At 50.1% G+C, this 25,625-nt stretch overlaps 1 protein-coding gene across 8 annotated transcripts in view; it reads left to right on the top strand.

The window, feature by feature from the left end:
• SYNE3 (spectrin repeat containing nuclear envelope family member 3) overlaps nucleotides 1–25,625 on the top strand; it is a 109,758-nt gene that overhangs the window by 62,301 nt on the left and 21,832 nt on the right. For 3 of the 8 annotated variants that reach the window (XR_010151022.1, XM_054666277.2, XM_016926693.4), the window contains exons 7-17: nucleotides 1,860–1,996; nucleotides 4,138–4,312; nucleotides 8,148–8,330; nucleotides 9,611–9,754; nucleotides 10,952–11,086; nucleotides 14,166–14,327; nucleotides 14,457–14,629; nucleotides 15,081–15,210; nucleotides 17,277–17,423; nucleotides 20,832–20,981; nucleotides 22,108–22,146. Coding sequence is in view for 5 of the 8 variants with exons in the window: in XM_054666277.2 (XP_054522252.1) it covers nucleotides 1,860–1,996; nucleotides 4,138–4,312; nucleotides 8,148–8,330; nucleotides 9,611–9,754; nucleotides 10,952–11,086; nucleotides 14,166–14,327; nucleotides 14,457–14,629; nucleotides 15,081–15,210; nucleotides 17,277–17,423; nucleotides 20,832–20,981; nucleotides 22,108–22,146 (1,575 nt within the window). In the remaining 3 variants the exon portion in view is untranslated. Of the gene's footprint in view, nucleotides 1–1,859; nucleotides 1,997–4,137; nucleotides 4,313–8,147; nucleotides 8,331–9,610; nucleotides 9,755–10,951; nucleotides 11,087–14,165; nucleotides 14,328–14,456; nucleotides 14,630–15,080; nucleotides 15,211–17,261; nucleotides 17,424–20,776; nucleotides 20,982–22,107; nucleotides 22,147–25,625 lie in introns of all 8 variants that reach the window. The other 5 variants (XM_016926694.4, XM_016926695.4, XM_016926692.4 and 2 more) reach the window with 2 other exon arrangements.

Genomic DNA, 25,625 nt, shown 5'->3' with positions numbered 1-25,625 from the left:
ATTAACATAGCAGGAGGAACAGACCAGGAATCCAGACATCAGTGGATCCATCCCCCTTGGGACTGCAACCCTGGGATGCTCCCGAGAGAGCAGAGGGCTGGGTATGACTTGCGTTATCCCTCTGCTGATGGGAACAGGACCCTCATCTGTTTCAGGGAGACTGTTTGCAGCAAAGGTTGAAGTCAGGGTGGATTTGTGGCTTATCCAGTGTCTGGTCAGGAAATGCAACTACCTGGCAGGGTCCACCCTCCTGAGCCTCCCAAGGAATCAGCAAACTAAACCTGACAACATTATAGGTCCCAGCATGGCATGTCAGAGCTGGAAGGGATGTGGTCTTATTTTACAAGGAGGGAACTGAGCCTAGAAAAAGGTCATGCTTAGCCAGGCCACCCAGCCATGGGGCAGCGTCCTTCCCAGGAATGAGGGCCCTGGGTGTTCCAGCACTGCCTCAAGTTGATGATGGGCCTTCCAGTGGCCTGGACAGGCCTCTCTCCAGGGACAGACCCCGGTCTTGCTCACCCTCTGCACCCTTGCCCTTCCTGCTGAATTCCTGCAGGCCGGCCAGCTTTCCTGACCACTGATGTGTTGGGCTTCTTCATGAATGATTTTCAACCTGCCAGTTCCCACAAACCAACTGTGTCTGGTCTTCTGTGAAAACTTTCATAGACGTCATTACGTTTGCTAACTAATTGAATAGCGATAGGAACATTTTTGAGAATGAACAGGGCTGGCTGGGCAGATTCTGTGTCCTTCTGCCTACATAGTGGCCCCTATTGCCCTAGCTGCTGCCTAAAATCCTTCCCTCTATTTGTGCTTTCTCCCTTGAGCTTAATACTCTAAACCCTGTTCATCCGTGGGTCACCCCAGGCTAAGCCTAATTGGAGCTGCCCCTGGTTCCCTGTGAATGGAGGATCGATCAGAGGTCGGTATGGTCAAGAAGGGCAGAAGCACAAGGCTGCCTCCTGGGATTGAGGGAGCTGGGGATGGGGAGGGACCAACGCACCCCTGCTCTGTACCAAGTGCCTTGTCAATATCACCCGACCCATGTGGTTGGTGAGAGTGGCCCCATTTATCAATGAGGAAACAGCCCAAAGTGCACAGCTAGGAAAAGACAGAGGTGGGTCTCCAGGCCAGCTCTGTGTTGTGGCAAAGCCCAGCACTTTCTACTACCCCACCCTGCCTCCTACTGAGCAGGGCCAAGCAAGGGGCTGAGAGTCCTGCAGATCAAGGTCAAACGTGGAACTTCCCAGGACAGCAGGGAAAGGCTGTGTCTGGAGTGTCTGCACATGTTAAAGTGAAGCAGCTTAGGAACAGTCCATGCAAATAGCTTCTAGGCCTGCCGAGAATAATAACCGGGTTCACAAAGCACCTTTAGAGGTATGAAGAGGCCCTGCTCTGATGTCAGTTCCACCATCTACAGACTCTGCAACCATCAGAGAGCTCTTAGCCCAAGTTTCCTTGTAAATAACATTGGGACACGGAGACTAGCCTTTCAGGACTGTTGTGAGGCTTAAACGAATGCGACACCCAGGGCGCTCAGCCTGGCATTGGTGTCCCCTGAGTATTGGTTATTTGTACCATTAGGAGCTAGTGTTTGCCATGGCAATGCTGGGAGGTAGGGGACAATAAAGAGCAGAACTGTAGCCCAGCAACAGACAGTAAAGGCTGAGTTCCAGGTCATGGAGCTAGAGATGGGAGGGCAGGGGCTGAGCTCAAGAGTGGGGCCCCAGTTCCTGCCCCTGGTGACAGTTTCTTCCCAGCCTAGCCCACCTCCACTGGCCACGCTCACCCTCCTGCACACACACACTTATCCTGTTGAGGAGCCTCACCTCCCACTGTGGTGTCGTCATGTGCTGCAGGCAACACGGGCGGCGCTGGCCTCGGAGGAGCCCCGGCTGGACTGGCTGCAAGCCCAGCTGAAGGAGCTCATCGTCTTCCCTCACAACCTGAAGCCACTCTCTGATAGTGTCATCGCTGCCATCCAGGAGTATCAGAGGTATCTGGGAAGGCCAAGGGTGGTGGGACTCAGGGTGTGCTGGAACCCACATTTCCCCATCTCCAGAAGGCGGGCTTGCTTTCTCCTGCAACATAGTAACTTCTAAATCATTCTTTGCACCTCTCAATGACTGGCTTTTAGAGGTTCTCACTTGGCTCAGACACTGTCCCCTTTGACTGTTTTGCATTTGCTCCCAGAAAGAGGCCTGAACTTTGCATTTATCCAGGCTAGTGGCTCAGCCACCCATCCTATCATGACTCTTCATGCAGGTTAGCACTGGGGAGGGGTGATGGCCCAAAGGGAGGGCTTTTCAATAGACAGACTCCATTCCCCTGCCTTTGGATGCTGACTTCAACATCTGAGCCGTCTCCAGACCAGCCTCCACGTGCCCCTCAGCCCCCGGGCTCAGGCACAGCAGGACCTCCAGCTTCCTAGTTTAGCAAATGCAGCAGCCCTGTATCCTCCCTGTGTGGAACCGAGCAAAGTGTTGATTTGAAGTCTGTTACCTGTCTTCACTGCATGAGCCTCCGAGGTGTTCTGAACATGGTACAACTGTCCACGCAGCTGTCGTGCATCTCCTACCTCTGCCTGGTACGGGGAGCTCCTTCAGAATGAACAAAGGGAGCTCCTACCTTTGCTGTGTGGCTCTCATCCCACAGCATGCTCAGGCCTACATCTATAAAACTGGGGCAGTGGCCTGGATCCCCCGTGGGATGCTAAGGTAGGGGTCGGGCTGGGGTTGGGGGGTTGGATTTCCTGTGCACAAAGTAGGCAGGGAGACAGAGTGGCCAAGGGTCTTCCTCTCCCTCTGGTTTCTCTCATTGAGATTTCAGGTATTGGTTTCCTATGACTTGGTGCTGGACATTGTGTTTGAAAAATTATTCGTAGAAATTAAATGGGCCTAGAATGACGGTATCTTACTCAAGAAAGGGTTTTGTTTGCTTCTTCCAGGTGCCTGGGGGCAGGCAGGACTGGTCTAGGGTCTCCATAATTTACCTTCAAGGCTTGTATTCCTTGGTCATGAAGCTGGGCCATCCGTCTGTTGGACTGGCTTGCTTGCAGTGCACTTTTATCCTGAGGGCATGGACCTTTGCGATCCCAGCTTCATGTGAGGTGCTGTTTTCAGAGTCTGCCCATTTTTGACAGACCCTTATCCTGAGTGGCTGCCAAAACCCTAACTCAGTTTTGTAGCTATTTCTTCCAGATTGGCAAATGCCCTCAGGGTCAAAGTTGGTTAGACTCACATTTCTATTATTTGTTTTTTAAAACTTTGATCAAGCAATTTTTTCGTCTTTTGTTTTTGTACTCAGTGGGAGGGCCAGTCTGAATGAATTATTCTTCTGTTACTGGAAGAATAATGTCTCCATGTGTCATCTCATCTAACACTTAGAATGATTATATGAGAGGAGCACTGTGTTGCCTATTTCATAGGTGAGAAAACTGAGGCTTGTTAATATTGAGCCACTTAAGGTCATATAGCTGGCCTGTCTGGCTCCAAACTCCCAGCTCTTTATACCTACTATAGAATCAGAGAACACTCATGCCTTTTATTTATGTATGTATTTATTTTGGAGACAGCTGTCGCTCTGTCACCTAGGTTGGAGTGCAGTGGTGCAATCACAGCTCACTGCAACCTTGAACTCCTGGGCTCAAGCAATCCTCCTACCTCAGCCTCCCGAGTAGCTAGGACTACAGGCATGCACTATGATGCCTGGCTAATTTTTTAATTTTTTTTTTAGAGATGGGGTCTCGCTATGTTGCCCAGGCTGGTCTCGTACTCCTGGCCTCAAGTGATCCCCCTGCTTTGGCCTCCCAAAGTGCTGGGACTACAGGTGTGAGCCACCGTATCCTGCCCATGAATGTAAATTATATGAGACTACAGGTCCCAAGGAGCCCCAGTGTCTGTCCTCCGGAAGACCCCAGGCCTGCTGCTGATGCCTTTTCATAGTGATATTAATCAAAGTCCCTTCCAGCTACATCTTCTGTCTACTGCTGCAGACATTCCCAGCAACTGAAATAGGAGAAGGCCCACCCTGGGAGCAGTGCATGCTGGGCCTCTTGAGGGTCTTGGCGGAGGCCTCATCCCTGGACTGAACCCACTCTCTCTCCTCCCTCATTTTCTCCCTCCATGCTCCTTGCAGCCTGAAGGTGAAGAGCGCCAGGCTGTGCAATGCCGCGGGGGTGGAGCTGTGGCAGCATTTCCAGCGGCCTCTGCAGGATCTGCAGCTGTGGAAGGCCCTGGCCCAGCGGCTCTTGGAGGTCACTGCCAGCCTGCCGGACCTGCCTTCCCTTCACACCTTCCTGCCCCAGATCGAGGTAACCGTGGTCCTGCCAACTGGGTGTGGCTGGGGTGGGCCACTGGCGGGGCATGGTGTTTCAGTCTCTCTCCCAGGGGAAGGTCCGTTGCCGGGTCCTCCGGATATCTGGGGAGAGCTCACTTCGCCCGGTCTGCTGAGTCCTGGTGCACAGGGAGTGTCCATGCTTGCTTGTTACACTGACAAAGGTCAGCTCGGCTCCTGGGGGTTAACCCGGGGCTCCGTACGGACGCTCCCCACCCGCAAGCATCTCCCAGGTGGAGGCATCAGCACTCCTGAGAGAGCAACGTTATCAGGCCATTGCCTTTACTGTGGCTCCAAGTGGCAGGAAACCTGACCTGACCTGCGGTGTCTTAAAACAGCCACATTCAGGCAGTCCAGGGTGCCAGGCTACAGCTCAGTGGTGTCACCAGGACCAAGCCCTTTGTAGTTCTAAGCCAGGTCTCGCCTCATGGCCCCAGCATGGCTGCTCTGGCTCCAAACATGCATCTCCCATGAACAACAACTGGCTCCGGATGGAGCCGCGGATGCACAGGGCTCTCTCCACCTCTACTTCCGCCTTTCATATCTTCCCCTGACACCTGCACACTCCCCTCACATCTCATTGGTTGGTCAAGGTCATATGATTGATTATTCCTGGCCCAATCATCGGCAAGGATGATGGGATTACCATAACTGCTTTGTACCAATTAGACTCAGTGCCCTGGAACTGAGCACTTTGCATCCCAAAATGCTGGTTGTTTGGGAAGAGAGGAGGAATGGCTGTGGGATGAGCAGAAGACAACATCTTTCATGATGCCCGTCACTGTGGTGTCCCCAGTGTGCCTGTACATACTGTCTCTGGCATCATTGAACTCTGAAGTCCATAAAATGATTTTGTGTCTAGAGATTCTTAGACACGAAGAATGGGAAAAGACTCAAACGTGTGTGAGATGTATAATCATTCTGATTATAAAAGGCACACCTACTTGGAGAGTGTAAAGGTGTGTGAAGAAGAAAACAAAAAGCTCCCATTATCCCACAAGCCACAGGGATGAACATGTTGGGGCAATTTCTCCATCGCCTTTTCTGCCACCTTGGTATGACCGAGGAGAACCAATAACCAGGGTTGGCCCCTGCTCACCCTTGGGTACACTACTTGGCCATGTGCCTGCATTTTGAAACGTCTACCCTTGTGATTTTCCGCTTGGGGCTTACATTGGGACGATAATTTGTTTTCTCTCTTCATGGCTTTTTGTTTGGAGACGAAGTCTTGCTCTATCACCGAGGCTGGAGTGCAGTGGCGCAATCTCGGCTCACTGCAACCTCCGCCTCCCGGGTTCAAGAGATTCTCCTGCCTCAGCCTCCCAAGTAGCTGGGATTACAGGCATGCACCACCACGCCTGGCTAATTTTTTGTATTTTCAGTAGAGACGGGGTTTCATCATGTTGACCAGGCCGGTCTCAAGCTCCTGACCTCAAGTGAGCTGCCTGCCCCGGCCTCCCAAAGTGCTAGGATTAGACAAGAGCCACTGCGCCAGACCTCTCTTAGTAGTTTTTAAGCTGCAGGGCATGGCCTTTCTTTCCAAGGGTCCAGTGGGCCCCTTCTCCCAGCCCTATGCTCCAAAGGATGGTGGGCCATCTTTTCTAGGTACTCCTCAGGGCATCCTGGAGTGAATTTCATATGTGTCACAAAACTCAATTTTAGATCAGAAGATCCCAAATCTGTCCTTTATATCTGATTAAATCCATTTAGATATTTCCATGAGATATGGTCACCAAGAGACAGAAGATTTAATTACAATTTTTATGTATTTGGGATCAAGTTCTATAATTGTATATTCTGATATTCTCACTCCACACATTTGAGCTTTTGTTCTCAGCATCATTTAAAATCATTCAAATAAAAGTGATCATTTTGAATGGCTGGATCATATTCTGTTCTGGAGTGTGACATAATTCAGTGTATCCACAATTAAAGGCTTAGGTTGTTTCTGATTTTTTATTGTCATAATTCACATATTTTGAATATCTATGCACAGGTAGTTTTATTTCCATTTCTACTATGATCTTTCTTATTTTGCAGATGAGGGATCAGAGCCAGGGAACCTATTTGACAAAAGAGGAAACTGAGGCTCAGATCTGCCCATAGCTTCCCAACTAGTACATAATCCAGACTCATGATCTCAACTCCCCAGCCTAAACTCTTAACTCCCATGATATTGTGTCTGAGCTTGGTGAAAAGGGGGTAAAGGTGACTGACTCCCTTACAGTGAGAGGCTTGACCTCTGTGTGACTGAACACAAGCTAGATGCCCTGGTGTGCAGGTCATGCCAGTACAGCTGTATCAGCTGTGGTTACACTGCCTCTTCCAGAAAGACCTGCCCTTCAAGGCCTGTCTTCAGTACTGCCTTCTTCAAAGTAGTACTCGATTTCCCCAACCAGGAGTGTCCACCTCTGCCTTGAACTCCCACGGCACTAGCTCCAGCTTTGCTTAAAGAATGACCACTTTCTTGGCTGGGCACGGTGGCTCACGCCTGTAATCCCAGCACTTTGGGAGGCCGAGGTGGGCGGATCACGAGGTCAGGAGATCGAGACCATCCTGGCTAACACGGTGAAACCCCGTCTCTACTAAAAAAATACAAAAAAATTAGCCGGGTGTGGTGGTGGGCGCCTGTAGTCCCAGCTACTCGGGAGGCTGAGGCAGGAGAATGGCGTGAACCCAGGAGGTGGAGCTTGCAGTGAGCTGAGATCGTGCCACTGCACTCCAGCCTGGGCAACAGAGTGAGACTCCATCTCAAAAAAAAAAAAAAGGATGACCACTTTCTGTCTTGTATTGAAGTGACTTACCTGGGTTGGAATCTTTGTTCTTTCTCTCCCAACTCCATGCCTAGCTCAGTGTTTTAAGTCTGAGAGTGGGTTCTCAGCAACATCATCAGGTATAAAATGAAAGAACTCTGGGCGAAGACAAAACCTGTGGCTTCCAGAACCCCAGACTTTTGATTAGAAATGCAAGAGGTGCTTACCTGAAACAGCTGGAGAGGCAACAGGAGTCGGAGGCTTGGTTCAGGCTCTAAGAGTTGCAGGGCTTTTGGGGCAAGAAGAGTGATTGTAGGCTGGGAATGGGGTCAGGGAAGGCTTCCTGGAGGAGGTAGGGCCTGGGCTGCGCAGAGTTCAGGCTATATGGCAGCCTGCTGCCATTGTAGGAGGCTTCTGAGCCCCCTTAGTTCTCCTCTTTGCCTGGCAAACTCCTGCACATCAGTAGTCTGCTGAGTGTCACCTCCTCTGGGAAGCCTTCCTGAATTCTCTCTGATCATGCTCCTACAGGCCTGTAGCTCCCTTCAAAATGTCCAAAATACTGTTGCAGATAGCGCTGGGGGGTGTGTCCACTGTTGTTGGTGACGGGGGATCACTGAGTAGAGGATCAAGCTGGCTGGGTCTAGGTTCTGCAGCAATGTGGCGGGCCAGTGGTGGGGAGCCAACTAACTGGGAGGCAGCAGCCATTCAGGAGCTGTGTGGTCCAGGTGCCCAAGGCTGAGGGTGCACTGCAGTCAGGGGCAGAGGCCATGGAGAGGAGACAGACTTTTGAGGCCTGTAGGAGGTGGATATTACTCAGGCTTGAGTATCAAGACAGATGTGGGAGGGGAGAGAGGAATCAAAGTTGACCCCGAAACTCAGGGCCTTGCCAGCGCATTCCTGCCAGCTCATTTTGTTTCTACTTGAGTTTGCTGCTTCCTCAGACACCTGCACAAAGGTGAGCTTCCTAAGCAGTTGCAACCAGAACAGTTGTGCCCCTGGCTCTGTTTCTGAGCTGTGTCCTGCCCGGTCTGTGGTTCACGGAAGCCTTGTCTCCCATAGGCGGCCCTGATGGAAAGCTCCCGCCTGAAAGAGCTGCTGACGATGCTGCAGCTGAAGAAAGACCTCCTGATTGGCATCTTTGGCCAGGAGAGAGCCACGGCACTCCTGGAGCAGGTGGCAGGTTCCATGAGGGACAGAGACCTGCTGCATAACGGCCTCCTGCAGAGGAAAAGCAAACTGCAGGTGTGCAGCACCAGGCATCTGCTCGGGACTCGGCTTGGCCACGGGGCTGGAGCACCCACTGGGGAGGCAGATGGCCTTATGTTCTAAACTCAGCTCTGCCGCTTGCCACTGTGTGGCCCTGGGTGTATCCCTTTGTCCCTGACAATCTCAGCCTCCTCTTGTGTAAACTGGGTAGGATTCTTGCATGGTCCCTCTAACTGGTTTCCTAGCCACCACCTGTCTGCCTCCCAGCCCTGTCCCCAAATCCCCTGCAATCAAATTGAATCCAGTCCAGTCTTCTGCAGAGAGTGACAGGAGGGTCAAATAAGAAAATGGTGATAAAAGTCCTTGTAAAATTTAAACCACCCTGGAGCTGGAAGCTCATATTAGTGACACATTTCAAAATGACTACACTACATCAATGACATGGCATGGCACGTTGTGGACAGCTTATTCTTTTAGGTAACAAATGTTTGCTGAGCATCTAATGATGATGACAATAATAACTATGATCTATGGGGCACTGGCTATGGGCCAGGGCATTGCTAAGAGCTCCAGATCCTTGATCTTATCTAATCCACATAAGAGCACTATGAGGGAGGTACTGTTATTTTTCTTGTTTTACACACGAGGACACTGAAGCAGAATGGTCAAGAAGGTGGCTCATGGTCCATATGGGGTACAGCCAGGACCCAGCCCATGATTTCAGCTCCCGTGCATGTTCCCTCCATCCACAGGGCCTGGTGCAGTTCTAGGAGCTGGGGGGATGAAGAAAGGAATCCAAGGTCTTCACCCTCAAACACTCACAGCTTTTGCTGGTAGACACAAATAAGTAGGCAATTACTAGAAGACATCAAAGTGCTGTTTTACAGCAAGGGTTGGCAGACTGTTTCTGTGAAGGGCCAGACAGTGAAGGTTTTAGAGTCTGCAGGGCAGGCGGTCTCTGTCGCAGCTCCTCAGCGCCACCACTGCAGCTATAAATGTATGGGCATGGCTGGGTTCCTATAAAACTTTATTTACAAAAACAGGCCTCTGGTGGGATTTGGTCGGTGGGTGGAGGGGTGTAGCTTGCCCCAGTTCTGGAGGGATGTGGCCAAAGTGTTCTGTGAGGACGCTGTGGTGACCCTAAGGAGAGGCACCCAACTCCATCAGCGCTCAGGGAAGGCTTCCTGGAGGGGGTGGCGCCTGAATGAGCATGAGCTGGTCGAGACGAAGAGCAGCCTGGCTGAACGGGTCGGGTCTCACAACATGGTGCTCATGAGGAATGCTCTTAATGTGCACACTGTCCTGTGTCTCTGCAGAGCCTGCTCGCTCAGCACAAAGACTTTGGAGCGGCTTTTGAGCCCCTGCAGAGGAAGCTCTTGGACCTCCAAGTCAGGGTCCAAGCCGAGAAGGGGCTTCAGCGGGACCTTCCTGGAAAGCAGGCCCAGCTCTCAACGTTGCAGGTGAGGGGTCTGTGAGGCCTGAATCACTCCTGCCCAGGCGCTCAGCTGCACCTGGAAGCAGCGTCTCCCTCTAGCAGTAACCAGCAAAGCAACAGCTGCCGTGAGCCAGAGATTTAGACCCTTAGTTGAGATCCGACCTTTCATCTCAACAGAACCTCTGCTTATTTATCTGATGGTTCCTGACCTCAAACAACTGAGTCTAGAGCTCAGCAAAATGACAAACTGTCTTTCTGTTTACTCCTCAGTTCCAAAGTCTAACATCGGTATTTGTTTTTAGAATTGCTTTGCTAAGTATTCTTAATGAGTCCAGAGGTGTTCAGTTAAACCAACTTTGGGATTAAGAATAAATGTTCTGAAACGTGGACTGTAAGTAGGCTGACCGTTGATCATTGTTGGCTGGATAAGGAACTTGATGGTTTTTTAAAATGCACGTGATACAATAGTTCTCTTTTTAAAACCCAAGCACAGCTCATACATAAATTGAGAGTGTTCTCTAGAAGACATTAAAAATAGTGCATTTTAGGCCGGGAGCGGTGGCTCATGCCTGTAATCCCAGCACTTTGGGAGGTGAGCAGATTGCCTGACTTTAGGATTTTGAGATCAGCCTGGGCAACATGGTGAAACCCTGTCTCTACTTAAAATAAAAATTTTTTTTTAAACAAGCAAAAAATTTAGCCAGGCGTGGTGGCGGGAATCTGTAACCCCAGCTACTCGGGAGGTCGAGGCACCAGAATCACTTGAACCCAGGAGGCGGAGGTTGCAGTGAGCCCACATTGTGCCACTGCGCTCCAGCCTGGGTGACAGAGTGAGACTCTGTCTCCAAAAAAAAAGAAAAAAAATAGTGCATTTTGGGTTTTAAAACTAAAATTGGGACGTGTTTCCTCATAATGAGAGGTGGTCATCAAGTATGAGTCCCAATGTGAGTTTGTCCCCAGAGATGCCATCTGGCTTGTAGCAGAGTTTATTTTCATGGTGTCCCAGAATATTTTTGTCTGATTTTTAAAATCTCTCCAGCCCTGAGAGTGGGCCCATCAGACCAGCCATGTGGTTGGTACTTCCGCTGGTATGAAAGAGCCCCACCGCCTTGGGGAATTCACCCCTCCCAGGCTCTCCCACTCAGAGGCTCTGCCCTGATCGGCCACCCCAAGGGAGGGAGAGGTGGGAAGATTAGCCTACCTGTTCCCTTCTCTACTGCAGGGGCTGCAGGAAGAGGGGCTGGACTTGGGGGCACAGATGGAGGCTGCAAGGCCTCTGGTCCAGGAGAACCCCAACCACCAGCACAAAATGGACCAGCTTTCCTCCGACTTCCAGGCCCTGCAGAGGTCTCTGGAGGTAAGGGGCTGGCAGAAGGGCCTGTGCTTTGACAGAGAGCCGGCCCCTGTCATCCAACACGCCTGGGGCCTTCCTTCCCCTTTCCTGCCTTCATTCCTTCTAACCTCTCTTTTTTCTTTCTCCCTTTTTTCTTCCCTTCCTCATTCATACAACAGACAATTATTGAGCACCTCCCATATGCCAGGCAGTGTTCTAGGTGGCCCTAAGGATGGAGGTAGCAGAGCATGACAGCCCAGGCCCCTGCTCTCCTGAGAGTTACGCCCCAGTTGGGTAGATGGACAATTAATCATCAAGCAAACAAGCCAATGCACAATTACATATCGAGATTAGGGCCAAGCGGCAAAAGAAGAGAGCAGGCTGCTGAGATCCTTAGGCAGCCCAGAACACAGGCGGCCTCGGGTCCCTTGCAGCCTGCACAAGGCCTGGAGGCCACAGGGCTTCATCGCCAGTGCCCTCTAGTGGCCACCTCAGCTCTTTCTAGGGTTTGTCCAGGATTCAGTCCCCTTCCAGCAGTAGGGATGGAACTCAAAGCTCCTTCAAAACTGGCCTGAGGACAAGTGGAAATGCAGACTCCAGGCCCCACTGTGACACTGATTCAGATGGAGTCCTGGGTCTGCCGTTGTAACAAGCCCTGAGGAGTATAAAGCAGGGTCTCTGGCGCTCACACCTCTAGAAAACCCAGTGAGGCAGTGAGAGCTCTCCCTCCTACCTGACATTGCACGCCCTATTTCATACCAAACATTCCTAACCTCCTCTTTACACTCCTGAAATTCATAGGGAATATACCCACCTAGGAAATAGAAAAGAGAAATCAAAGGAAAGTAATTAAAATACAATATTGTCCAATATGTAAGTACTCCCAGATGGCCACACTCAAGACATAAGGAGGTGGTCAGAACGTGCCCTCCCTGTGTGACAGCCGCAAATGCTGTGTCAGGTGGCACAGCCGTCACGGCCTCTAGTGATGTGGTTTTCTGAAATGTGAACAACACTTGATAGAACTTTGATCAAACCCAAGAGCAGTCTTCCATCCACTTACACAAAGGGTGCAGCTCTAGAGAAGTCAGTATGTTTGTTAAAACTGCAAAATCTTCCTTGTGTTTGTGTGTTGATTGGAGTGACCGTCTGAGCTCAGGTCATGCCAAGCAGGTTATTTACTGCTGTAGATATTAGGAGGACATGAGAAAATCGTGTGGGATGTGGGCGAATTCTGCATTTGTGGACTATCCACCCCAGGGTGGAATGCGAGCACCCATCCCTCTCACTCCACCTAGTATCACCCTCACCACCTCTATCGCAGCAACCGCAAACCCTCCCCACCAGTTTCCAGGACATAAGGCATCACCTGTGGAGACCCATTGGTGTAAGTGACGATTAATGTCTGGATGAATTCATTTAATTACATTCAATAAACTAGCAGTTAGTAGTTTCAAGGTCGAGGCAGTAGAGAAATAGGACACACTGTCCTCACTCCTCAGGAGCCCATAGAAACCCGTAGAAGCAGCAAAAGTCTCCTAATACCTCCATCCAAATGATGGGCTAGATTGGTCGTTACGAGAAGCAGCGTTAACTGAGCATCACTAGGTGTTGCAAAATGATGATATTCCAATTCTTATTGATTGTTTATATTCTTCTTTAAAGAGAAATTGCCCTTTTATTATTTTGGTACCCAGTGCTTGTTAATCTAATATGTCCTTCCCCACAGCGAGGCAGTCTCTGTGTCCCCCCGGGGAGCAGGTATCTGATGTTGGAGATCACAGCTCTATGTACGGGAAGCCCTTGGAGGCGTCTGGTCTAATGTTGGCACACAGGGACCAGGAGGGGACAGTGGTAGGGACAACTCAGAGAAGTGGAGTTTTAGATAACTTCTCAGGCCCTCATTGATGGCTCACTGAGGACAGAGGCAGCAGTCTCCCCAGCCCCTGGTATGGGCCTGGTATCCAGCGATCTCAGTCAGTGTCTGTGGAATGCAGAAGGCAGGGCCTATGGTAGCCCTGCAGAGAGTCATGATGACCTTATTCGAGGAACACAGCTGGAATGGGAACGGCAGGCCCTGGGGTCTGACTGGTTCATGGCAGGCTATGTAAAGAAAGCTCCGAGGGTCTCAGGCTGGGTGGCCAGGGGCATAGAGAATGGCTGCCCTTCTGGGGACAGTGTCTGCCTTTCCTGGTGACAGAGAGCTGAACAATAGATCGGCCCAGGAAACAGTACTCAGGAAAAAGAACAAAGAAAGACTGAACGTGAATATCTGAGTGTGCAGCTCGATTACTTTTTTTAAAAATTAAATGCATCCGTGTTACCAGCACCCAACTAAAACACAGAATATTACCAGCCTCCCAAAGCCTCTGTGCCTGCGGTCATGCCCAGCTCACCATTCCCGGCCCTCAAGGGGGGGCTCTGACTTCATGCTTCCCGCAACATAGCTTGGGTTTGCCTGATGTTATCCTTCATTTAAATCGAATTGGACAGAATGTTTTCTTTTGTGCCTGGCCTTTAGCTCTCCAGATGATGGTTGTAAATTCGTCTGCTGTATTGCATGTGGTTTAGACTGTTCATTCTTGCTGCTGTAAAACATTCCATTGTGTGAATATACCACCGTGTATTTATTCATTCTACTCTTGATGGGCACTTGGATAGTTTCCAACTTGGGGCTGTCACATGTATGACCTTGGGTGAGGATATGTTCCCATTTCTGGGACATACACCGGGAGTGGAATGGCTGGGCCATCAGCTACAGCCACGTTCCATTTGGGTAGATTCTGACCCGTGGTTTCCACAAGTGGTTGAGCCAATTTACACTTGGATCAGTGGTGGACAGGAGATCTGATTTCCCCCACCCTCACCTCGACTTGGTCGTTTTCCTAAAAGTAAGATAGGCTTTAAACCAGATTTGATCTTCCAAGGGTAAATTCCTTGTGCTGTGTGGAGGGAAGGGCCAGCCCAGCCTCTTATGGTGCTACTTGGTGGGGAGCCCTGGGGTCCCCAGCGGGTGTGAGAGCCCTGCAGGGTGGGGGTGGTGCGGGGGTCTCCCCCTCGGCCAGCACTCAGGACGCCCTGGGCTCCCCGGGCTGTGCTGCAGGACCTTGTGGACAGGTGTCGGCAGAGTGTGCAGGAGCACTGCACCTTCAGCCACCAGCTGCTGGAGCTGCGGCAGTGGATTGTTGTGACCACACAAAAGCTGGAGGCACACCGGGGAGAGGCAGGCCCGGGGGATGCTGAGTCCCAAGAGGCCGAGTTTGAGGTAAGGCGGTGGTTCCCTCACCCACTTCCCAAAGAAGCAGCCTTGACAGGCCAACGTTTCCACACCAAGGAGCAGAAACCTCCCTCCACCCTCACCATGTGTGTGTCTGTGTGTCCGTGTGTCCTTTAGAGGCTGGTGGCAGAATTCCCGGAGAAGGAGACCCAGCTGTCCCTGGTGGAAGCGCAGGGCTGGCTGGTGATGGAGAAGTCTTCTCCGGAGGGTGCTGCCGTGGTGCAGGAGGAGCTCAGGGAGCTGGCAGAGTCGTGGCGGGCCTTGAGGCTGCTGGAAGAAAGTCTGCTGAGGTAAGAGTGCCTCCTAGGCTCTGAGCCCAGTGTCTGGGACACTGCCCCTTCTCACTCAGGGACACTCAGGTGCTCGTGGAGCAGAGGGCCAGGGTGCTGCCCAGTGTGGAGCCAGGAGCCTTGGGCACCTTCACACTTTGGCCCAGTTGGCTATTCTAGCAGGAGCAGGAGGAGCCAGGAAATGTCCCCATCTTGGGAGTTAGCCTCCAGTCTATACTGGCTTGAGCCTCAGTTTCCCCATCTGCATCTATGGGCATATGCACCTTCATGACAGGTTACTCTGAGTTTAAAGTCAGAAACTGGATATGAGCATGCCTCAGGAACATTCTCACAAACTTCAGTGGGGGGCACTGACTTGTGACCCGTGGTTCCCCAATTCTATTACTTTTCCCATGTCCTGGTGGGTCCCCACCACATCTCTGCATTGACTGGGCTGAGTTTGTCTTCTCAGCCTCATCAGAAACTGGCATCTGCAGAGGATGGCAGTGGATTCGGGGAAGAAAATGGTTTTCACCAACAACATCCCGAAGTCAGGATTTCTCATCAACCCCATGGATCCTATTCCCAGGCATCGTCGACGCGTGAGTCTGTCTAGCAGGGCTGTGGGACAAGGGGCCAGGCCCCAGGTCAAGAGATGGGTAGGGGTCTCCAGCACAGGCCCCTCCCTGTCTGGGGCAACATGCTCTGCTCTGAGGACTTGGCCACATCCTGTCTCGTTTGAGCCTGCCCCAGCTGTGGCCAAAGAGCATTTGATCCTACTCCACAGAGGACCTCAGAGATCCCAGAGTCTGCAGAGCCAGGCCACCAGGGCAGTAGGGGTATCCCTTAGCCAGTCAGATACTCACCTCTGTGAGCCACTAGCAGCAGCTCCTGCAGGGAAGAGAGTGTCGGGGCTGAAAGCTTCCTGCTGGCCCCAGATTGGAAACCGAAACCATACAAGATGGGAAAATTTTTCTGCCATGTTTCATCCATCCCTTACTGCCTTTAAACCAACTTGAGCTTTGTGGAAAAGAAAGTTATTCCTTGTTATTCAAATACATCAAATTATTCATTTTCCCATTCATTCTTTCATCCACTCCTCCATTTGCTGAGTGCTACTTTGTTCCAAGGACAGTGCTCAGAGCTAGGATACAGCTGTGAGTAACGCTTCTGATCCTCAGAGAATTTGGAATCTGGTGTAGAGCTTTTCAGTGGGCACACAGCCTTGTATTAAAATGCAGGTTCTGGGCTGGGTATGGTGAGCTACACCTACAATCTCAGAACTTTGGGAGGCTGGGAGGCCAAGGCAGGAGGATTGCTTGAGGTCAGGAGTTTGAGACAAGCCTGGGCAAGATAGCAAGACCCCATTTCTATAAAAAATATTTAAAAATTAACTGGACATGGTGGTGTGCACCTGTAGTTCCAGCTACTCAGGGGCCTGAGGTGGGAGGATCACTTGAGCCCAGGAGTTTGAAGCTGCAGGGAGCTGTGATTGTGCCACTGCCCTCCAGCCTGGTGACAAAGCAAGACCCCATTTCAATCAATCAATCAATCAACAAAAAATAATAAAATAAGATAAAAATGCAGACTCTGAGTTAGTAGATCTGGCTAGGGCCCACAATTCGATTCTGCATTTCTAACAAGCTCTCGGGATAGGCCCATGCTGCTGGGCCCGGGAGATACTCACCTCTGTGAGCCACTAGCAGTAGCATCTGCAAGGGAGAGAGCATCGGGGCCGAACACTTCCTGCTGGCCCCAGAATGGAAACTAAAATCATACAAGATGGGTCTATTTTTGTGCCATGACTATATTTTATAAAAGAAAAAAAAAAGAACTAACTACATTGTTTTACCCATCACTTTCCCTTACTGCCTTTAAACAAACTGAGCTTTGTTGAAAAGAAAGAAGCAAGGGAGTGGCATCCACAGGCTGTTAAATAAGGGTTTACAAAAAACAAAAAACAAACAAACAAAAAAAACATGGTGCACCTTGGCAGACAGGCCAGAGGCTATGGGAGCCTGCAGCAGTTCCTAGGTCCGGGACCGGGAAGCCTCTCCTGGAAGATAAGAAATCTCAGCTGAATTTTCACGGCTGAGTGGCAGTGAGGAGAGGAGGGAGAGAGGTGTGTTCCCCACGGAGGAGACAGTGTGTGTGAAGAGCAGAGGGAGAAATTCGAGTGCCAGTTTGAGGGGCCAAGACACGTCTGCAGGCCCAGGCTCAGAGGACAGGGAAGGCAGCATGCGCAGTGGAACCAAGACTCCTGGGTCACACTGGGGAGTAGTGAGGGGCACCAACGTGGATAACCAAGAAGTTAGCTGAATGGGCTTGCATCATAGACAGAGCACTCTGGTCATGGAGCCCCGAGGGGGCAAGCATGGTGGAAGGGTGACTATTTGTATAGCCATCATGGTAAGAGATGGTGGTGGCTTCCGTCACCTCTCAGGGGACCAGAGAGGGGACAGTGAGGAATGTTCTTGGCCCTTAAATGTGACCATGTTGAGTAGAGATTCATTGTTCATCCCCCAGGCCTCTCCCATCGCCATTTTGGGCATCTTGTCCTGGTCCCTGCCCCTCTGCCTCGGGTGGAATTCCCAGGACACATGGCCAGGGGGCTCTTTCACCTCTGACGCTTTGGCCATGTGTGATCCTACAGGCAAATCTTCTACAGGAAGAAGAAGGGAGCCATGAAGATTTCTCCCAGCTCCTGAGGAACTTTGGGCAGTGGTTGCAGGTGGAAAACTCCAAGCTGGTTAGAATCATCGCAATGAGAACTTCTACAGCCGAGGACTTGAGGACCAGAAAATCGAAGCTGCAGGTCTGTTCCCCAGGAAAGATCCCTCATCCATAAGGTTTGCACCCACAGAGGCATTTGCCACCAGGGAGTTCTTCAAAAGAAGGAGCACACCCACAGTTTGTGAGCTGTTCTCCCTTGTGTATAGATAATGGCTTTTAAACTTTTTTGGTTCAAAGATTTTAGAACTTTTTCTGGCATTCATTCGTGTGTTCAGCATGCTTATGTATTTCCCTACTTGGAAAATATCACCACTAATCACTTGACTCCTGTCACTTAGCTATTGCTGTGTGACAAACCATCCCAACAGTTTGTGGCTGAAAACAACAACTGTGTATTTAACCCATGTTTCGGAAGCATGGCAAGTTAGGCTGAACTCAACCGGGCAGTGCCTCCAGTCTGTCTGCTGTCAGTTATAGGTCAGTTGGGTGTCTCTACTTCTAGGGGTTGGTGGGCTATTAGAGATGAGAATGACGTGGACTACACATCTGGTATGCTCCTGTGGCACAGCTTGGACTTCTCATAGCAGAGGCAGGGCAGAAGAGAGCAATAGCAGCAGGCAAGGACTTTTGAGGTCAAGACTAGGAGCCAGCATAACATTAATTCCCCTGCATTCTGTTTGCCAAAACCAGCCTAGAGTCAAGGAAAGGGAAAGAGACTCCACTACTTGATGGAAGGGATGGCAAAGTCATATTGCAGTGGGTATGGATATGGCTGGGGGGAGGGAGATGGGGAAAGTCACAGCCATTTTTGCAACTGAACTACTACTTCTCTCCTGTCTTCTTCACTCCCACATCTAATCAGTTGCTAAAGCTCCTTGATTCCACCTCCTAGATATTTTGTGTTTCTCTTCCCTCACACTACCATTGTCTTAATTTAGGCACTTACCATTTTTGGCCTTGACTATGGCTGTAGCCTCCCAGCTGATCCTCCTTTCTTCCTGTTGGGTCCCATCTAGGTCATGGCTCATTCTGCAGCCCGAATAACAAATATGACCCTGTCCTCCCCCTAATGAAAACCTTTCACTATAGAGTTTAACCCCTGAGTTTATTATTCAAGGCCATTCTCAATCAGGCCCTAGCTCACTTCTGTTTCCCTATTTTTATGCAATCTTACCATGATATGTTTAGGTTTGAATTTCTTTTTATTTATCTGGGTTGGGATTCATTTTAACTCCCGAATCTGTGGTCTAGGATCTTTCTGGAAAACTCTCTAACCTTATTTTTTTTTCTCTTAATTCCCAAACTTGTTACTTGTATTTTTTTCTACTAACAATCTTTCTTAAAATATCACCTCTGCCTTGTTCCCTTTCTCCTCTCCTACTGTGATATCATTTAAACATATGTAACTACTTCTCACTGTGTGCTTTATGTCTCTTACTCTCTCCTGTGTATTTTTCATCCTTTTCTCTCTTCGTTTTGCATTCTGGATAGTTTTTCTGATTCATCTTTCAGTTTACTAATTCTCTCTTTAGCTGTGTTTCATCTTCTGTTACATGTGTCTATTGAGTTCTTAACTTTTGTTGTTGCAGTTATCAGTTCTAGAACTTCTATTTGGTGCTTTTAATAATCTACTCTATCATTTTTCTTATCTTTTTTTTTCTTATTTTATAGCTCCTGTCTTAACTGAAACTCTATCATTTTTCATACCTTCCAGATACTTGCTGAAATTTTTAAACCTATCTTTTAATTATTTGAACATAGTAAACATAGCTTTTTACAGATTGTATCTAATAATTCTAACATCTCAAGGCATTTTATGAATGTTTCTGTTGTATATTATTTCTGCCTGTTCTTACTCTTGGTTTCTTGTGTCTTCATGTGGCTGCTTTGTGTGCTAGACATTGTGTTTGCCAAAATATGTATAAGAGTGATTTAAGATTTAGGATAGGCAGGGCACGGTGGCTCACGCCTGTAATCCCCGCACTTTGGGAGGCTGAGGCGGGTGGATCACCTGAGGTCAGGAGTTCGAGACCAGCCTCAACATGGAGAAACCACGTTTCTACTGAAAATACAAAATTAGCTGGGCATGGTGGTGCATGCCTGTAATCCCAGCTATTCGGGAGGCTAAGGCAGGAGAATTGCTTGAACCTGGGAGGCAGAGGTTGCCGTGAGCCAAGATCGCGCCATTGCACTCCAGCCTGGGCAACAAGAGCGAAACTCTGCCTCAAAAAGAAAAAAAGATTTAGGATAATCTTTTCCTCCAGAGTTGATTTTATTTGCTACTGCCAGGCGAGTAGGGACCTTTCATTCTGGGACCACTAAATCCAAGTTCAAGGCTTGAGTTTCCCTGGTCTACTAAGATGACTTTGAACTGGGCTGCAAGTCTACACAAGGTCCAGGTTTACTTCTGGTTCATTTTTAATAGGGTGAAGGCTTTAGGAGCTCAGCAAAAGGGTGAATGAACCCTATCAGAATCTCCACCTCTGCAGGCCCCAGACTTTGACCTTTGTCTCCCCAGCCCAGTGAGGCTGCCAAAAGCAAAGATGTTTTACAGCTATTCCTTCCAAATTGGCAAATGTTCTATGGGCAAAAGCAGATCTGAACACAGCGCTGACTGCCCTGGGTTTTCATTCTTTCCCAAGTTGTGGCCCGGTGTGCCTCACATTCTTTTGTTAATACTTTTATGCCTTTAAAATGCTTTAAATATTTTGTCCTTAGTGGGAGGTTTGGTCCCAATTATCTAGTTGGCCATTACCTGGAAGTCTTCCTTGCCTGCCTCTCCTGTCTCATATCTGGCTACTCCTCTCATTCCCCCCACCGCACCACCACCCAACTCCAGCCATATCAGAAATGACTTTCCGTTCCTCAAGTTAAACCCCCTTGCTTTTTGTACAGCATACATTCCTGTGGGCTCTGAGAAGCTAAGCAAGGTGTCCCATATTACATGCTAGTAGAATGGGGCAGAGCCAGGATCCAAAGCCAGGATTTAAACCTGGGCTCCCAGATTTATAGCCCCGCTCCTACTGCCCCATCACACCACCTCTCAGGAGTCCTGAGAATAAAAGTTTCCATCCCAAGGGAACACAGTACTTATATTTCCTGAGAAAAATCTGCACATTACAACACCATTCTGCCAGGCTCAAAATGCTAACAGAAAGACATGTTCACAATGACAGCTTTTAGAATGATGCGAACTCTAGTCAAGCCCTCTGGAGGACTTGGTCCTGGAATGTCATATTTGGAAGTGACCACTGGAGGTCTGCAGCCCAGCTGCCCGTTCCATGCAGGAGGCCATCCTGTAGCATTCCTGAGAGCAAGGGCTAGGCCTTGGCTTGAATTGCACAGATGGGAGTCCCACTTTATGGATTCTGTCTGCCTCCTCCCTGCCTACCTGTCTGTCAAGTGAAATTTGATGGACCCATCCTTACCATTCAGGTGGGGCTGTCTGGGCCATTTGGAAGCCGCACCATGACGCTGCTGTTTCCCCCAGGAGCTGGAGGCTCGGGTGCCAGAAGGTCAGCATCTCTTTGAGAACCTCCTTCGTCTCGGGCCAGCAAGGGGGACCTCAGATGAGCTGGAAGATCTGCGCTACCAGTGGATGCTGTACAAGTCCAAGCTGAAGGACTCTGGCCACCTGCTGGTAGGTGCCAAGGATGTGCAGGTCCCAGATTCCAGGGACAGGACTATAGCTGGGCCGGATTTGCCTGGGGATACAGTGCTAAGCCTGCATCCACCCTGCCCTGTGCATTCATACACCAGGCAGTGGTGACCACTCAGGCAGAGGACAGGGACACTCATGGGTTCTGGGCACTTGACTCAGGTGACGCCATTTGGCCATCCAACCACCTCATGAGGCTGAAGTCCCAGTCAGGACAGCAGTGACCTCATAATTAATGTGTAAGGAGTGCTTCCTATCTCCCAAGCCGAGGGCCCTGTGTGCACTGTCCCATTCAGTCTGTACGGTTCCCCTCTGCTCAAGTCATTGTATCTCCAGACTCCAGAGGGGAGCTGAGACTCCAAGCAGTGAAAAACCTTGCCCGAGGCCGCGTGGGTGGTCAGTGGCAGAGCCAGCCTGCAGACACACCCGTGTGTTGTAGGCGTGACCTGGGGAAGCACTGGAGTGGCATCAGGAGCCCTGGGGTCCAGCCCCATGTCTCTAACTTGCCCTGTGTCTTAGTTGAGCAAGCACCTTCCTTTTCGGGGGCCCCTGTGTCTCCTCACACAAAATAATAATAATAATAATAATAATAGCAAAACTAGTAATGATCACAACCTTTGCTCAATGCTATGTCCTTATAACAGCCCTTTAAAGGAGGTGCTGTTATATGCCCTGTGAACCAATGAGGAAACTGAGGCACGGACATGAAGTTTCCTGGGTCCCTAAGTCTGAGGAGGGTGGTGAGCTGGCCCCTAAGGGCCCTTTCAGCCTCAGACCCCAGCCCCAAGCTGGGCGCCCCAGGCTTTCCTGGCCCGGGAGCAGCCGAGACGGCCACTAGGTGTCAGCCCAGCCCAAGCCAGGCTGGCCATGGCCCCCGCCGGCCTTGGCCACGGCCTTTCCAGACAGAATCCCAGCTGGGCCTGAAGTGTGTTAAAAAGCTCATTAAATCGAATCACCTGCTGGCTCAGGCTGTCCAGATGACCAGAAGTTTTAAAGAAACACTCCCCTGACAAAACGAATATTCCATTACAGGCTCTGTTGGGATTTAAGTTTCACTCACTTAACTTATTTTTTTTCCCCCTTTTCCTCTCCTTCCCTAAAATAACAGACACAAAGTTCTCCAGGGGAGCCGACTGGATTCCAAAAGGTACAGTGTCTGCCATCTGCTCCACACGGCTAGCAGGCAGGGTGCCTGGAGGGTTGGTGGGCCCATGACACTGGGGCAAGACTCGTGGGCTTTCTGGAAGGTTCCAGGAAGACCAAAGAACATTTATGGGGGATCAACTCTGGGCTGCGCTGTGCTGGGCCCCAGGATTCTTGATCTCAAGAAGCCCCAGGCTTGGGGGGAGGCTGGCAGGGTGTGCAGAGTCCTCCGCTGGGACAGGCACATAGCGGAGAGGGGATCTTGGAGTTCACCCTCCTAAATCAGGACACGCTGGGGAGTGGACAAAGATGCTACCAATGATTATGCTGTGACAACAGGTGTGAACCGGGACTGTCCCAGGAAACCTGGGTTGTTGCGGGCAAACTGGACGGTGTGGCCACCCTGGTGATGGAGAGTCTATGGGGCTCGGTAGGGACAGGAGAGGGAGGGATTGTGCCTTTGAGTTCTACTAGGCAGGTGTTTCCACTTACCCTACTGAGCCGTGCTCAGAGTCACTCCCAGGGTCTTTGCAGGCTGAAGCAATAACAATAACAGCAGTAATAATGACAACAATGAGTAATAGGTATGATTATTACTCGAGATGCTATGTATTGGCCATCCACTGTGTGTGCCAGGAACTGTGCTAAGTTGTGGTTAGGGCCTCTCCTGTAACTCTCCCAGTGACACCTAGGAGGCAGTATAATCTCAACTTTCAGCGCGAGGAAACAGAAGGGGCAAGCCTGAAGTGACTTGTTCAAGGAAGGCCTCAGCCCCTCAGTGGTCTCTGGCCTCTGAATCCAAAACTCATGTTGTTAAACTTCCACGTTGTGACTTGGAGAAGACTTCCCTGGGGCCTGGGGTGTCTCCCCATTTCTGGAAAAGCCAAGTGTAAATCGGTGTCTCCTACTGCCACTGTTTCCAAGGGAATGAATGCTGTGTTTTCCTGCTAGGCATTGGCCCGTAATGACACGAGCCTCCTCCGGCATGCTCTGATCCAAGGAGCTCTGAGTTCCTTGAGATCTCTCATTCTTTGGAATCTGCATTTCCTAGAAATCTGTGATTTCTTCTTGGCCTCTGGCTGGTGTCATAAGTAACATCTATAGGAGAGTGGGTAACCAATGGACTGGGCAGGGCAGTCACAAAATCAAGGCTGGGCTCTGGGCCCAATACCAACTGGCTTTGTGGCTTCGAGGGAGTTGTTTGGCCCCTTGGGGCTCACTTTCCCCATCTATAAAATGGAGCTTTTTTTTTTTTTTCCTTTGAGACAGAGTCTCCTGTCACACAGGCTGGAGTGCAATGGCACAATCTCAGCTCACTGCAACCTCTGCCTCCCAGGTTCAAGCAATTTTCCTGCCTCAGCCTCCCGAGTAGCTGGGATTACAGGCATGCGCTACCACACCCGGCTAATTTTTGTATTTTCAGTAGAGACGGGGTTTCACCATGTTGGCCAGGCTAGTCTCAAACTCCTGACCTCAGGTGATCCACCCTCCTCGGCCTCCCAAAGTGCTGGGATTACAGGCATGAGCCACTGCACCCAGCCTAAAATGGAACTATTAATGGCAACCTTATTTACTTCATGAACTTATTTTGAAGATCGTGTGAACTGTTGTATATGAAAGTAGAAATGCTTCTGATCACTTAAGCCCTGCCCCCAACACCCCCCAGTTTAGAATAACAAACACACTTCTCATGAGAAAGGGAAAATCATCAGGAAAGGACAGGTGCTCTACACAGGCCAGCCTGGTGGGTCCTGGTGGGAGATGGGGGACCTAGGACCTTGTGTCCAGACCGACTCTAGCTCCTGCACTTTAAGCCTCTCTCTGGTTGGAAGCCCCCACCTATGCAGCCCCTAGGCCAGGATCCATGTGGGTGTCAAGTCTGGGCCCCCTGGTGTCTAGCCATGGTGCCTAGCACATAGTAAGTGCACACTAAATGTTTTTGAGTAGTGACATTTGCTGGCTGACACCAGCCCTCCAGCACAGCCTCAGGTTCCTACAACCTGTAATTAATGTGTTACTGTGGTATGTTCACAGCCATAGCGTTCATTGCTGTCTCTACCCTCCCTCCCTCCCTCCCTCCCTCCCTTCCTTCCTTCCTTCCTTCCTTAGTTCTGACTGTGCCAAGATCAGTGAACAGAAGAGCAGTGACCTGTCCTGTAGACTGTACATCCTGCTTGGGTGGAGAGAGGGGGATGGGGCCAGAGCGCACATGTCCAGCTGATGTTGCTCAGTAGCACAGTGGGAATCTCTGGGTCAGAGAGCTCTGAAGGTCACACCACTTGTGATCCATGTAGCCCTGAGGTGTATCTTGTCTATGACCAGAAGACGTTGGGCACAGCTTGGTGGGGTATGCAAAGACGGAAAGCCCTAAATGACTAAAGAATCTGCTTATTTGGGCTATGTTTAAAACAATTGGATGTGTAAAAATCTGACTTTGGTGCTTGCTGCCTTTTGAGCTAACGGATCTCAGCCCACTGTGAAGAAGTAAACAACGTGGGGGCCACTACACAGAGACCATCTGTGGCTCATTTATAGGACAGCTTGATAAAACATAGATTGCTGGACCCCACCTCCAGAGTTTTCGATTCATCAGTTTTAGGGTGGCCCATGAATCTGCATTTCTAACACGATCCCAGGTGATGCTGCTGCTGGGGGCCTGGGGACCACACTTTGAGAACCACCACTTTACACTCTGGGTTCAAACCCAGGCTCCACCATTAGCGTGTGTGACCTTCAGTGAGTCATTTAGCCGCAGTCTTCCAAATTTAAATGCGAGTCCACTCAGCTCCTGGTAGCAAAGTTCCTGTTGTAACCATGGCACATAGTAGGTTCTCAAGTGCTGTGTGAATGGGGACCTGGGAGACTTCTGCAGACACCGTCCTGCTTTTCTTTCTGAGAGCGAAGGGAGCAATGACACATCTGAGGGGGAAATCCTCCTTTAGCTTTGGTGTGTGCGTGATTCTTCACGGGTTGGGGTGTGGCGTATGCCTGTGCGGTTATGCGCACGCATGCACGTATGCACATCCACAGGCCTGGCAGGTAGAAAGTAGGTGCTGTCTTCAGAGGCTGTAATCTTGCCAACTTGAAAACATTCCACATATTATTTTTGGTCTAAGGGGAAAGGGGGAAAAAAAACTTATCCCAAAGCTAATTATTTATGAGCAGTTGGTTCTCCACACTTTTTTTCCTCCCTCCATGCTCCAAGTCATTGAAAGCCCCAGCTACGTCAGTGGCTTCAGCCTGCTTGTTTGTATCAACAGAATAATTAAGATTTATTAAATTTGCAGCTGCCTACGCACTTGCCAACTCACTGCCGCGGGTGTGTTTGCCTGCAGCATTTAGACACGTGAAATGGCATTGCTTTTTGAGTTGCAGTTGTGCTGTGAGTCGACCGAATTGCATTCCTTGCATTGGCCCAGGGAAGTGGTATAGCCCTACCTGAGACAAACTTTTAGTTGGGGATGGATTGGTCAAAGGTTCTGT

The sequence above is a fragment of the Pan troglodytes genome, chromosome 15, assembly GCF_028858775.2.
Source record: "Pan troglodytes isolate AG18354 chromosome 15, NHGRI_mPanTro3-v2.0_pri, whole genome shotgun sequence".
NCBI classification, from domain to species: domain Eukaryota; kingdom Metazoa; phylum Chordata; class Mammalia; order Primates; family Hominidae; genus Pan; species Pan troglodytes.
This window is presented reverse-complemented; position numbering and strand designations above follow the sequence as displayed.